The 15,149-nt window shown below is 37.8% G+C and overlaps 1 protein-coding gene across 9 annotated transcripts in view; it reads left to right on the top strand.

Moving 5' to 3' along the window:
* Positions 1-15,149, top strand: part of LOC106083902 (syntaxin-binding protein 5) — a 152,644-nt gene that overhangs the window by 99,853 nt on the left and 37,642 nt on the right. For 6 of the 9 annotated variants that reach the window (XM_013247199.2, XM_013247197.2, XM_013247196.2 and 3 more), the window contains one exon: positions 7,429-8,203. The exons of 2 other annotated variants lie outside the window; for them this stretch is intronic. In XM_013247199.2, the coding sequence (XP_013102653.1) occupies positions 7,429-8,203 (775 nt within the window). Of the gene's footprint in view, positions 1-7,428; positions 8,204-12,967; positions 13,032-15,149 lie in introns of all 9 variants that reach the window. One more of the 9 variants, XM_013247202.2, reaches the window with a different exon arrangement.

Below are 15,149 nucleotides of genomic sequence, written 5' to 3'. Positions count from 1 at the left end.
AACAGAACATCCTATGGATCCGGTTAAGTATTGAGCAGTAGGTGGATTTTTTAAGCCCTGTCCACCAGACCACAACACCATATAGCATAATAGGTCTGACAACTGCAGTATATACCCAATGCATTACACGCGGTCTAAATCCCCAACTTTTGCCAATGGCTCCCTTGCAGGTGTATAGGGCAAGAGTGACCTTTCTTACCCTTTCCAAAATGTTCGATTTGAAGTTCAATTTCCTGTCCAACAAAACACCCAGGTATTTTGCGCTTTCTGTAAATGGAACACTCTCCACCCAAGCAGACAGGTTCCACTGTAGGCCACTTGTATCTCCTGCAGAAAAGAACTACTCCTGTCTTGCACGGCTTTATACCCAGACCACTTTCGGTAGACCACTTTGCTGTTGCACTTAGAGCTTCCTGAAGTATATCTCTTAGAATGCTGGGAAACTTCCCCTTACCGCAATTGCCACGTCATCAGCATACGCGATCACTTTTACGCCTTTTTCTTCCAGAGACAATAATATATTGTTAATGGCTATATTCCAAAGTAGAGGACACAGTACACCCCCATATTCCTTGACAGCGAGAGAACCCTCTATGTTGCCGACTAGGTCATGAAGGGCTGTTTCAGTGGATTTGCCTTTACTATATGCATGCTGCTGCCGCGACAGGCGATCTCCAGGGAACTTTGCTTCTTTGTTTCTATCAACCTCTCATGAGTCCTCAGCATAAAGGATGACAGACTAATAGGACGAAAATGTTTCGCCTTCGTGTGGTAGGGTTTTCCTGCTTTCAGATAAAAAAGACCTTGGTGTCCCTCCATCCCACAGGTATATATGACATTCTGATACAAACAGAGTATATCTCCCTAAGCCAGGGAACCAGTCTATCAGACACAGCTGGTAATTCGGTCCTGGCGACTTAAAGGGGTCGAAACTTCTTATCGCCCAAAGGATTTTCGGCTCAGATACAATTTCCCTAATGGTATCTGACGAATGCATATCAGTGATAACCTCTTCTGGCGCCACATTGTCCGTTGGAGAATTTCCTGGGAAATGTGTATTCTCACTAACGATGATCGGTGAAGCTGTGTACTAGAGGTTATACACGAATAAAAGAAAAAGACAGGAGGAGTAGAGAAAACCCGAGCGGAGGGTGAAGAACCGCCCGTCCCTATGCAAGAAAGGATCTACCTACGCCGGAGCTTGTGGCACCCCCTGTCGGAACCATTCTGTCCCCTCAACAAACCTCAGGAGAGATACCAGAGGTACGTTTGCAAATTCACCCAGATGAGAGAAGAAACAGCTCCCCAGAAAGGAAAGCCTACGTCTCTGCAGACCCGGACTGGAAGACAGCAAGTGCTGAATAGTCTACTCCTCATCCTCATCGAGGCAACTCCTGCAGAAGTTATTGTGAGGTATGCGCGCCGCCATGCGGCCTATGGCACAGTATCCGGTTATGACCCCTGTCAATGTACTCATCTACCTCTTATCGAACGCCTGTGTTCAGTAGCTGATGAATACTCCGCCCGGCGCAGACCAACTTCTCCTGGCGAACTGGTCCAGGAACCCATGTCAGCGTCACATCGTGGGCCCTCGACCCCAAGGTCGAAAATGGTGAGAATTTCTCTTGCAGCTATTGCAATGGCATAGACCTCTACCTGAAAGACCGTACACTCGTCCGGCAGTCTCAGAGACATACTGATATTGAGTGCATCAGAGTGGACCCCCAATCCAGTCCCTGACTCCATCTTGGAGCCATCTGTGTAGATCGAGGTCTCATCCTCCTCAAGTATACCATCCGCCCTCCATCGAAGATGGTGAGGGCGGTAGGCCCCTTGCAAGAATTTCTCTTGCATCTACTGCAATGGCAAAGACCTCTGCCTGAAAGACCGTACACTGGTCCGGCAGTCTCATAGACATACTGATATTGAGTGCATCAGAGTGGACCCGCAATCCAGTCCCTGACTCCATCTTGGAGCCATCTGTGTAGATCGATGTCTCATTCTTCTCAAGTACACCATGCGCCCTCCATTCGTCCCTCTCAGGTTAACAAATCGCGAATGCCCTTACTCCAATCGACACAGGTGCCAGGTAGTCGGAGATTCTCCTCAGTTTACCCTCCGTATCCATAACACCCAGAATCGAACTGTGGCCGCAACTATCCTCCTTCAGCACGCCGAGTTTTCTCAGCCTAAGCGCGACCCTGGCGGCGCAGTTCAAGTTCCTGCATATCCAACATCGCCTCGAGGCCTGCCTGTGGTGCCGATCTCAGCGCTCTGTGATTCCGACGCAGGCCAGTCTCTGGACCTTCTCGAACTCCTTTGCACGAGTCCCCTTCCCTACGGTGTCGCATCATACCTAAATGGACCCATATGGTCCATTTACAATCCCAACCGACCTACACTCATAAGAAGTATATGTGAAAAATTTCAAGCGCCTAGCTTTACTCCTTCGAAAGTTAGCGTGCTTTCGACAGACAAACGGACGGACGGCCATGGCTAGATCGACTTAAAATGTCATGTCGATCAAGAATGTATATACTTAGATGAATATTTCGAGGATTTACAAACATAATGACGAAATTAGTATACCCCCATCCTATGGTGGAGGGTACAAAAAAACACACCAACAAATTTTGTATACTTAACAAGATATGAGCTATATGAGTAAAATTTGAGAACGAACTAGTTCAATTGAAATGGTTACTAACATAAACCAACTGAAATTGCATAATTTGGTCCTTTTCGTTCACCAGTTCTTTTCACTCAATAATCACATGCTGTTGTTTCACTCACTTCTGCTTGAGATAAATTGGACGATAAATATTAGACTATGCCTTCGTTATATCGTTATACGTGCATATATAAAATATGATTTGATAGCTGTATGCTTTCCATACAAATTATGCCTGATTTCAATTCTTGGTTGCTTATTCATTGGTAACTTTAAAGCATTATGCCTCCTCGCTATGGCACTATGTTTCCTCTCAAGCTGGAACTTATTATTAAATAATAATTGGCAGTCAGTGGTCTAGTAGTTCAAACAGTTTTTTTTTTTGTCCTTTTTATTCTATCGCTTTCAACTTTTTTCACTTTTCCCCATTATGCAGTTACAAACGGAGGTTCTCTCTGCTCTTTTCTTCTATTGAGGTTTTTTATCTTCATTTTAATTTTGAAACGCTCAGCAATTTGCAAGATTTTATTTTTCAACTTTTTCAATGGAGTCTTTTATCGCGATTCTGCTAACAACGAAGAAAGTCAAAAGGTTAAGCTAATGTATGAAGTTTCAAGAAAATCAGAATTCAGTTTTTTCAACCACAAAAAAAAAAAACATATTAGATATGAAAAATTGGCATTCAAACCAATACAGTTAGGAAAACAAACCATAAACAAACAACAACTAAAGAAAGTGGTAAAACTGTTGTTTTTATAACATCAACAAATCTTTCAAAGTGGTTTAAACTCATTAACCCATTTGCATTGAAACAAATCCTAATACTATTACCACCATCATCACCAACCACCACTACCAAACTACAGGACCTTTGAAGCATGGTAAATGACTTATTAACTACAAAACAAAGAATTAAAATACAATAATAAATAAAATGAAAACTGAAAACTAAACCCTTATTTTGATTAATTAGTGCACGGAAGATAATAATTTTGTAATTTGGTCTTGTTTAAGTGTGTGAGCGAACGTTTTCATTATTCCGTCTAAAGTGTTTAAATTATCCATAATTAAAAAAAAAACAATACTTAAAATACTCCAATAATCCAACTACGTCTTATATTTTTGTAGCGCATTCTTCAGTATTTGATATTAAATATAAAGTGTGAACAATTATTTCAATATGCCTAGGAGTGAGGCAAACGAATGTAAGTCAGAAAAGAGGACTATTTACAAACGTTCATCCAATTTCGATAACAACTGCGCTTTGTAGATGCACAAGGTCAGTTTCATGTAAACTGCTATAACAAGTTATGGGCATAGACATGTATGTATAATAGGGTGGGTCAATTTGTGTGGACCAAAAAGAAACTGGCGAGACCATCAGAAAAATTGTCAGCGGTGGTTTTCCCCTCCTAATGCTGGCCACATTTGTGAGGTACTATGCCATGTAAAACTTCTCTCCAAAGAGGTTTCGCACTGCGGCACGCCATTCGGACTCGGCTATAAAAAGGAGGCCCCTTGTCATTGAGCTTAAACTTGAATCGGACTGCACTCATTGATATATGAGAAGTTTGCCCCTGTTCCTTGGTGGAATGTTGATGAGCAAAATTTGCAAATTTGCACTCCTTCCTTAAGTAACTTAACTTCTACGCCTAGACGAAATTGTTGAAAGTTCCTTGGCTATCTTCGTCTGTCGAGTGTTTTCTTTTCGTATTATTTATATGTCTGTTCTTTTTATACCCTCCACCATAGGGGGTATACTAGTTTCGTCATTCTGTTTGTAACGCCCCGCAATATGCGTCTAAAACCCCATAAGATATATATATTCTTGATCGTCATGACATTTTAAGTCGCCCTCTAGCCATGTCCTTCCGTCCGCCTGTCTGTCGAAAGCACGCTAATTTTCGAAGGAGTAAAGCTAGGCGCTTGAAATTTTGCACAAATACTTTTTATTAGTGCACGTCATTTGGGATTGTAAATGTCATATAAACCGATCTTGGGTCTTGACTTCTTCGGCCGCTAGAGGGCGCAATTCTCATCCGATTTGGCTGCAATTTTGCACGTGGTGTTTAGGTATCACTTCCAACAACTGTGCTAAGTATGGTTCAAATCGGTTCATAGCCTGATATAGCTGCCATATAAACCGATCTGGGATCTTAACTTCTTTAGCTATTAGAGGGCGCAATTCCCATCCGATTTGGCTGAAATTTTGCATGAGGTGTTTTGGTGTCATTTCCAACTACCGTGCTAAGTACGACTTAAATTGGTTAATAACCTGGTATAGCTGTCATATAAACCGATCTGGGATCTTATCTTCTTGATCCTCTAGAGGGAGCAGTTATTATCCGATTTGGATAATAACTGCTTCCGTCGTATTTGTTATTCACAGTCATCTCAAAATTTTCCACATGATAAAAATTGACCCACCCTAATGTATAATGTTACAACAAACCAACCGTTTTGGGGTTGGGTTCACCATAGCTCGGAGGTCAGCATATTCGCCTATGACGCCTGGATTCAAATGTTGGCAAATAAATTATCAGCAATGGATATCCCCATGGATAAGCCACGGACTCCGCAAAACAAATGACATCCTCTATCATTAAGCTTAAACTTCTATGGGATAGCATTAGCTGTTCATTAATGAAACGTTCATGGGCAAATTTGCATATCAGTTTTTTGACAGATTCGGGCTATACTTTGTGTGAATGAATCGTCAATATGGGAGTTACATCTAAAAATTGACCTACTTGGCATATTTACAATCTCAATCGACCTAAATATATCAATAAGAAACATTTGTGAAAAATTTCATTCGAAATCTTGCTTGATTCCGACAAACAAACGGACGGATATAACAAAATCGAATAATGTCACTCGGTGATGAAGAAATATGCTAATTTTGGAGACTTAGGACAATATTTCGAGGTATTTTATACGTTAATATACCCATCCTCCTATGATAAAATGCAAATTTGAGCATGGACATTCCTTAAGGAACAGGGGTAAACTTCTCATATATCAATGAGTGCTGTACGATTCAGGTTTAAGCTCAATGAAACGGGGCCTCCTTTTTAAAACACAGTCCGAATGGCATGCTACAGAGCGACACCTCTTTGGGGAGAAGTTTTTACATGGCAAAGTAACTCACAAATGTCGCCAGCATTAGGAGAGGATAATCACCGCTGATAATTTTTTTTCTGATGTTCCCCCCAGGATTCGAACCCAGTCGTTCAGCGTCAAAGACGGACATTCTAACCCTTGTGCTGCGGTGGCCTCCATGGTGTAGGATATAATTAGGCAACACAATCGAATATTCATGTATAGCGTAGTTTCTTTCCAGCTGAGCTGCTGGCATTCCCTTTTAAAGCGTACACCGAAGCAATGCTTTCTCTTTGGGATAGTTACTCAACGTAACGACTGACGCAATGAAGTTGACGTTGTATGCGCACAACAGCTTCAACTAGTATGTTGTATAACGGACATGAAAGAAAAACAAGAAATAGCGTACTAAGTTCGGCAGGGCCGAATCTTGGGAAACCCACCACCATGGATTCTACTAAAAATGTATACAATCAAAATTTAGTTGAGGGGTATAATGTTATTCTACATACCAAACTTCTGTCAAACCAGCAAAAATTAAAGCTTCTAGGAATCGGATAAGGATAACCGAGAGGCCGATTTATATGGGAGCTATATTAGACAAAGTTGCGGCTCAAGACACAATACCAGATATGAACCAACATAGGCTTGGGTGTGTGCCCATAGTGTCATGGGGCGGTTTATTATCCGCGCCCCTTTTTTTCAACCTATCCCAACCTAAGGACTCAAGAAGTCAAATAGGGAGATCTGTTCATATAGGAGCTATATCAGGTTATAGACCGATTTGGACCGTACTTGACACAGTTGTTGGAAGTCCTAACAAAACACTATGTGCAATTTTAGCCAAGTTGGGCAAAATCGTGGCTTCCAGGGGCTCAGGAAGCAAAATCGGGAAATCGATTTATATGGGAGCTATATCAGATTATGGACCGATTTGGACCGCACTTGGCACAGTTGTTGAACTCTGGTTGGTGGTACGGTAGCTTAAAGACCACCAAGACTTTGTAGGTACATGACCGTTAGATTAAATCTCTCTCTCGATCTTGTTCTCTATCCCATATGCAGAGCTATTGCTTTGGGGCAGATATGTGTGCGTAAGTTGAATTTATTGTGGTACGCTTAACTTACACTGATTTCACACGAATCGTAAGCGAATATTTGGGGTCCCCAAATTTCAATCTATAAGGCATGGTCCAATGGTTTGGTAAGTTGTCCATTAATTTTTTGGTAAATTACATCATTTAGTCCTTTCTCCTAGACGCCACTCCAATCTAGCAACTTAATTGTTTTACAAAAACTCGATATCAGTGCTGAAGAATGTGCCTGCATAGATTTAAGTAGTGATTCTAATTTTTTTTAATGATGCTGCTGCAAATTTGTATTCATTCATGCATTACTTCATCCATTCGTATATATTGGTTATTGAGTAACAAATGCATTTGAGAGAATGGCATTTTGAATAGGCCTTAAAAACAGAATGAACAACTAGAACGTAATTAAAGTACCCCATCCTCCTTCTATTTTTGGGGGAGGGGCGAAAAAAACCGAATAACTGTGTGTGTCTGTGAATCTACATAATTTTTTTTTTTGTTGTATGGGAAAATGTTTTGAAAGTGTTCTATTTTAATTTGTTCAATAATTGAAACTCGATCTAGCTTCACGACACCACAAGCCCCGATAGTCCATCGATCGAATACATAGCTGAAGGCAATGAATCGAATCCGGATCAATCGAATCCTTCATCACGCCCAGCCTCGCCGGATGAGGATAAAGGTGCAGTGGGCGGCATGCCAGCCAAGAGTCCCATGCGCGACGAAGTGTCAATTCCCCCCAAAGAACTTCCGGACAGACGCAAGTCCATGTCCTGGAAGACATTCAACTTGAAACGTCAATTATCTAAAGTCAATATGAAAATCGGCCTTAATATGGGTGGCGACAGTGAGGCGACCCCAAAGAGTACATCAGTGTTTTACACTCAAACGGAATGTTCCGGCGAAAACAGCGACGATTCGCCGCCCAAGGATCCCATAGCAATGGGGGTTGAATGTCGCGAGAGCATGACAGAAACGAATTTACGCGAAGCTCTAGAGGCTGCCGGAGATAGTGGGAACGTTGGTGAGGGTGACAGTGGCAGTGATGTACCACCACCTTTGCCAAGCAGGCGTGTCGATTTTACCAGCGATTCCGAAGGTGGCCAACAGAGCACTAGACCAAATAATTTGCCAATCTCATCGACAGCGGGTGGTGGAGATCCCAATGTACCGCCACCACGACCACCGCGCCAAAAACTCAAAGAGAAAAGAGATCAACGTCTGCTCTCGGTTCCCAATATAAAATATCAAGTGCGTGAGGCACGGCTGCGCCCCAATCGCAATGACTCGTCGCCTTCGCTGGGTGCCGCCGGTGGTAACGCCGTAACTAAAAAATCGCGTAAGTATACGAAATTTGCTCATTCACTCTCGAACACCAAAAAAACAGCAACTACAACTACTACTACAACAACCAACCAACCTCTTCTACTTGTTTGTGTGTCTGTGTATGTGCTGTTCCTCCAAGCACGGATATTACTAACTAATACTGAAAAAAGAAAACGAATAACCATCTAATTGTACATGTACTGCAAACTGCCAGTTTTTAACTCTATAACTCACAAAGATCACTCACAACAAACTAAATCAAGAATAATATTATTCCTTCTAAATCTCCCTTACGTTATGATACTCGTTTTCGTACGTTTCCGTGTTGCATCGTAAGCAAATATATCTTACAGCAAAAAGAGTTATTATATTAGCAAATTTGTAGTGTGATGTGGCTGGCCATCGACCAAGCCAAGACAAGCCTACTTTGTAACACCGTTATGCCAATCATTGTAACGTAACGTATGTTCATTATTGTAGGTGAATAGGCGGAATAGTGGTGACTTTAATTTTAAAGAGTGTACAAGAAACTGTGAAACGTTAACCGTTTTTCCCTTACCTGTTGTGTGATGTTTTATATGTATTCATGTCCCCTGTACCCTTCCAACAATTGCAACCTTGGCAAATAACAAAACAAATGTGTACATGTTTTATGTGAATATCGCACTTTACTCCACACACTGTCTATCGGTACGAGCATCTGTCATCCTTTCCACTCCCTGTTGTGGTATCTAAATAACTTCGAGAATGTCACCAACACTAGTACACAAAACACCCCATTTGTATGAAATATGCATTTAATCGTTGCCATTTTTTGCAATGGCAAAAATCACAAGCACTCTTCACCATCAACTCTCTCTCTCCCTCTCTCGCCTACCTAAAAACATTCATATTCCTATTTTTCTCTTCACCGACACCAAAAACAGATCACAATATTAACATGGATATTTTCTGGAATTCTCCTAACGGCGTTAAACCCCAAGATGGGGACTGGGAGAAGAGCTAAAAGCACATACATATGAATATTGAAAAGGGGTTTTTTGAGGAATTAATTACATATGTGAATGGGATTTATGGGATGGATCGTTCACACATGTCTAAAACGATGTTTGGGAATTGTTTGCAGTCAAAATATAAATTTAACCTATTTTTTTGAACAGTTTCAGATTTAGTATTTTATTATTCTCTTGAAATTCTATTAAAACGGTTTTAGTGGCCCAACGGAGGTATTTTTGGTTTATAAGTTTTATTTATGAGTATATTTTGATTAAATTTTGTTAATTTTAATAATTCGTTAGTTTTTGGCTATTCATTAGCCCATTTCATTTTCTTCGTGTATTTGTTTTCATGTTCTTTATTTTTTTTTAATTTAAATCATTTATTTTTATGTAACTTTTCCAATTTAAAGGGCAACTTAGTTGTGGTTTGTTCATTATTTATAATAATTTGTAATATATATTTTTTTTTTGGTTACTATACTTTTTTGTGATTCCAGTTCTCCATTGCTTCTTTTTCTGTTTTTTTTTTTAGTTAACGAACGAGTTTTCTTAATTTTATAACTAAGTCATTACACTATATGGATAAAATGTACCAAATCAATTGAAAAATATGATTTTGAGTTCTAACTCTCCGATTTTGATAAAACCTAATTAAATTAAAAAAAACGAAATCAATTTTCCGACCTATATTTCATATAGTTTCCATGTTATAAACACTCCAAAAAGGGCAAAAATTGCAGAAACTGCCTCAAAATACATGTATAAAATCGTCAATATTCTTTAAAGCTATACAGGAACTCGACTTATAGCTGAAACACATTACATTATGCTATGCCTATGCATACAAAACATAGCTTATTCATATTAAACACAGCTGCATATGGCCCAAGTATATGCATAAAAAACGTAGCTCGTACATGCAATGCTATTGTGAATGATCAATGGCAAACTACCTAATTCAGTTGAAAACAAATGCATTTCATATGCAGTCTTCTTTTTTGTTTTATTAACTGCTTTATAAAGCAAATAAACGTTCGCTGTCCTATTACATTAAAGACCGCAGACAATATGTAACAACTATGCATTTTCCAAAAAAACAATTGTTCGCAAAATTTAGATTTTCATGACGCTGAACGTATGGGTTCAAGCCCCGGCGTGAACATCAAGAAATTTTTCTGCGGTGGGTATTCCTATACTAATGCTGGCTACATTTGACAGGTATTCTGCCATGCTAAAACTTGTCTACCAAGTGGTGTTGCTATGCGGCACATCGTTCGGGCTCGGTAAAAAAAGAAGCCCTCTCATTATTGGCTCCTCACACTTCCTCTTACTAAAAAACGAACGACTTTCCGTAAAAGTTTGTGCACATTTTTGAGAATGTTGCCATATCTTCTAAATTACCTTAAAAGTGCGCGAGAAAACCAAATTTGTTAACAGAAGGTTTATCCCCACGATAAATAAATGTCCCGGTTAGCTTACACGAACTTTATTTTTCTACGAGAAACCCACCCTTAAATAGAAAAATCAGCCATATTTTTGCTTCATCTGTTACAATTAATCAGAAGAACTTTATTGTGAATTATTGAGAAATAGCTGTTGCAATTGTGACTATTGCCATTCACTTTCCAACCTATCTGTTACACATACAATATGCATATAAAATATTACATATTTTTTAACTTAAACCCAAATATAAAGCGTCTCCCATTCTATTTCTATACTTGGCATAACTGCCTATACAATGTACTGTGTACATATAACATAATTAGTTGCTTTAAAAATAGGTTTTGTTGCAATTATCAAGATCTTTATTGTGAATTATTTATAAAACGCTATTATAATTGTGACTATTGCCACTCACTTCGGACCCAATCTGGCAAATATAAAATTAGCATATCAAACTCTTGTTAAAACCAAACATTGAACATTGCATATTCTACTTCTACTACTTGGTATAACGGCCTGTCCTAGGAGAGGAACACCACCGCTGAAATTTTTTTTCTAACATTCTTGCCAGAATTGGAACCCAGGCGTTCAACGTTATATGTGAAAATGTTTACCTATGCGCTACGGTAGCCTTCAACTGCCTGTCCATATAACGTATTATATCCTTTATAAAACTACACAAGTCTTCCAAAATATAAACATAATGTAGTGCAATACTTTCGTTTCAGTTCTAGAAATCAAGCTCTTCAAAATGCTAACATGCTTTCTAAACAATTACATTCTCAGTTTATTGCTTCTTTAATTTTTTTTTTTTACATTTATATCAATATAAATATTTGACGCGGTTGTTGTATAACGGTAATAAATATTCACAATACTCATACGTTCAGTGCTCTAATGAAACACAGCTCGCGCAGGGTACATGTCTGTGGTTAAGAAATATAATCAGCTGCGGTAATTGCCATTTAACTGGCGCTGGGGCTGAATTACCGCATACATGATGGAGTGCGCTTTCGTATCGAATGCAATTTCATCTCGTATTTAATGGATGTTATACCACTTTTATACACATTTTAATTTACATTTTTCTAAATTATAACCGATTTAAACATTCTCGTTCCTAAATTTCAGAAATTGTGGTTCGATAAAGAATGCATAATTCACAATAGAGGGATTTCGAACGATTTTACTCGTTCATGTATTCAGCGCCTGATTTTAGATACCAAAATCATAGCTCGCAGGACATATTGTATAATAATTACAACCACACACTATATTATAGTAGATTGTATGGTTATTTAAATTTCTAAAGCAAGTTTTGTGATTTCTGTTACTTTGGCGGAGGTTATAACTCGGCAACTACAAGAGATTTTTGTCCAAAACTTGTCTTGAAGTTCTTATTTTTTATACGATTATTGTTTGTATCCATACAACAAAATTCTAAATAATGAATCACCCGTAATGAAGTAGTTTTTACAAGGAGAGGAAAAAGACTATTACTTGACATAGCTTGTTATCAATATAGCAATTTTATTCAGTTATCATTAGATCAGGCGATACTACAAAATTTTAACAATTTGTCTTTCAATATTTCTCGATGTTTTTGAAAACAAAATTAACTTTTTCACATCAAAATTTTAAATAGTTTTAAACTCAATGTATCCGATATTACTGTACAGGTGGGTCGTTCTCTATTGAAAGCAGGTTTGATTGTAAGATCACTATTATGTGGATTAGGTTGTATCTTCACCCTTTTTAATGGCTGATAAAGAACCTGATTTATGATATATGGTGTTGTGGAAAATCAGCTGAAATGGCAGCTGGTAACTATGCTATTCAGTGCTCTAGACAGGCATTAATCTAATATACCTGCAGTCATTTAAGTTTTTTATCCTTACTTCGATTGGTATTAAAATGGATACTTATTAGTGTGATTATTTATTCATGGATAAACCATAATATTATTTTATTATTTTACTTATTTTCAATAAAATTATTAGATATTTTATTATAAGAATTACATGGCACTCCCCCCTCAAGCTTTGCAATCGTATCGTGAATTTGTAATAATTTATTTTTTAATGAAAAAAGCGAAACGATTTCAGAGCTAAACTTGGAGTTGAAACAATCCATAGGAGGAGCACTACTTGTAACCTTATATTACAGAATGCAGTTTTATCTTTGGCCCCAAAAAGAAAACAATATTTTTTTACAAAAAAAAGAGAAACGGGAACAAGGCAAGATTTGTGCGCATCATAATCCAGGCTAAATAATGTTCTTTTTATATTAACATATAAATTGTTTATCTTGTTTTCCATTTTATCGCTGATAAGCTGTGCGACGCTGAAGCAGAACCGTCCAACTGTTTTTGTGCATTTTTAAGGAAATGTTTTGGTGGTAATACCCAAATTCTCTTAACAACCAATATTTTGTATACTACATATATTTTATATTTCATAAATATGTCAACGTTGAAAAAAAGAAAAAGAAAAGTAAAAATATACAAAAAAAAACACCCATACCACCATAGCCACAGGTGTAGGTACTTGATGGTAAATAACAAAGATTTCATAGATCCACATATTGATATCAATCACCTTACTAAATTTAATTACATATAAGAATTATTACTAAACCAATTCATGTGTCAATTATAATTTTTACAAGCAAACTTAGAAGCAGAATCTTAAATGAATGAACACAAAATTCATTTCATATATTGTCCTAGTCCAGAGTTTTGATTACAACATGTTAGAGATGTCCTCAATTTAGTCCTGCAATGGTAATCAAAAGGCCGCACCACTCCCTTAGTGTGTATATTGGCAACACCTTTTAGTGTTTAAGTGTTACCCATTCATGTTCTAATACACCACAACACCGAGCACAATTAGAAGAATGTGAATAGTTCATAGAACTACACGTAGAAGCAAAATTCGTTTATTGACCATGTGTTTAGCACATTTATATCAAAATAATTTGTGGCCTTTTTATAGAGGAAATGGGTGGTAACATTAAGAAAGACATGAATAGAATACTAACGGAACATTCAAAATTTTCACTTCAGCGATTAGTTAGAATGTACTACAGACCAACCTAACTCTTAGACCCAACATAAATTTTTATTTTGATTGGAGAATTTCACACTGCAGTATTTTTGGCTTTTGATAGTTACCAAAGTCATAGAGCACTTGAACTTTGGTTAATGTTGAATTTCCATAGGATATATAGTATTATAGGCTATGTATAGGCTACGCGTTGCCTTTACCTTTTATGGTATTTTTTTTTGCAAACCCAACACTGATTATAAGAAAAACAAACATGTAGATTGTAATAAAAACGAGTGTTATAGATGCGTGTTCCTAAAAAAACTTGTCTAAGCACATTTCACATAAATAGCGGCATTAGCCACACTTATGCTTCAGCTGTTGTAACTATCATGAATATATCTATTGTGAATTGTGGCTATTGACACTCACTTCTCAATCAATCTGAAAAAACCATAAAGTTAGGATATAAAATATGGAAAATTAAAGCTTAATTAAGTTGTTTAGCTTAAAAACAACAAACATTTAGCTTTTCCCATAATATTTGAGCAACTTTGCATAAACTGCCAGACCATATAAATTTCTTTTTCCGGCAAGGTATCAGTTAACAAATGCAACAATTATGCAAATCAGTGGCAATGATTTCAAAGCAGTGGTGTCCAACCCTTATTTCCGTATTTCGAATCAGTCAGTGTTGAGGAAGCGACGACTAAACGTGTCGATTAGTTTACGCACATCATATTCGCGAAAGTTGAATACTAAAAACCCATGTTTATTGTGGAGTTTTTTGTAGCCTTCGCCCATACATACCACGAATGGGTCGATTATGTATTGCAACTCAACTTCAGTAGCTTTGCTAAAGGGCAAATTTGTTAGAGAAACTTTAAGTTCTGTATTGAAGTAGCTGGAACGTTCAAAATACTGATATTAAAACTATTGCCAATAACTTTCCAATCGATCTGGCAAAAATTTCGTTTTTTCTTATTGAATGCCAAACATTTAGCGTTTTCTGTTGTATTTCTATCACCATTATTCATTTATGATGGGCACACTTACACAGTTGGAAATACTTAAATGAGTTTGTTAAGGGTGATTTTTTAAGAGCTGTAGAAAAGTTAAAAAAAACACAGAAAAATGTACGAAATTTTTATTTAAATCGATAGTACGGTCCAAACATTATTAATGTTTGAAGATTATTTCATGCAAATGTTGATCGTGACTGCGCCTCTAAAGGTCCATCCGGCTAGTCCAATTTTGGCATACTCTTTCCAACATTTCGACCGATATCTCACAAATAAATGTTTCAATGTTGTTTTCCAATGTGTCACTAAAGCGGGCTTGTCTGTATAGACAGCTTTAACATAACCCCACAAAAATAGTCTAAAAGTCCCGAACGTGAAATAAAATGTTCACCGAACTCGCCTCTCAATAAGTCCATTGTTACGCGTGCTGTGTGGCATATGGCACCATC

This window comes from Stomoxys calcitrans, chromosome 4 (assembly GCF_963082655.1).
Source record: "Stomoxys calcitrans chromosome 4, idStoCalc2.1, whole genome shotgun sequence".
NCBI lineage: Eukaryota > Metazoa > Arthropoda > Insecta > Diptera > Muscidae > Stomoxys > Stomoxys calcitrans.
The sequence above is the reverse complement of the archived record's forward strand: the minus strand, read 5'-3'. Positions and strand labels throughout refer to the sequence as shown.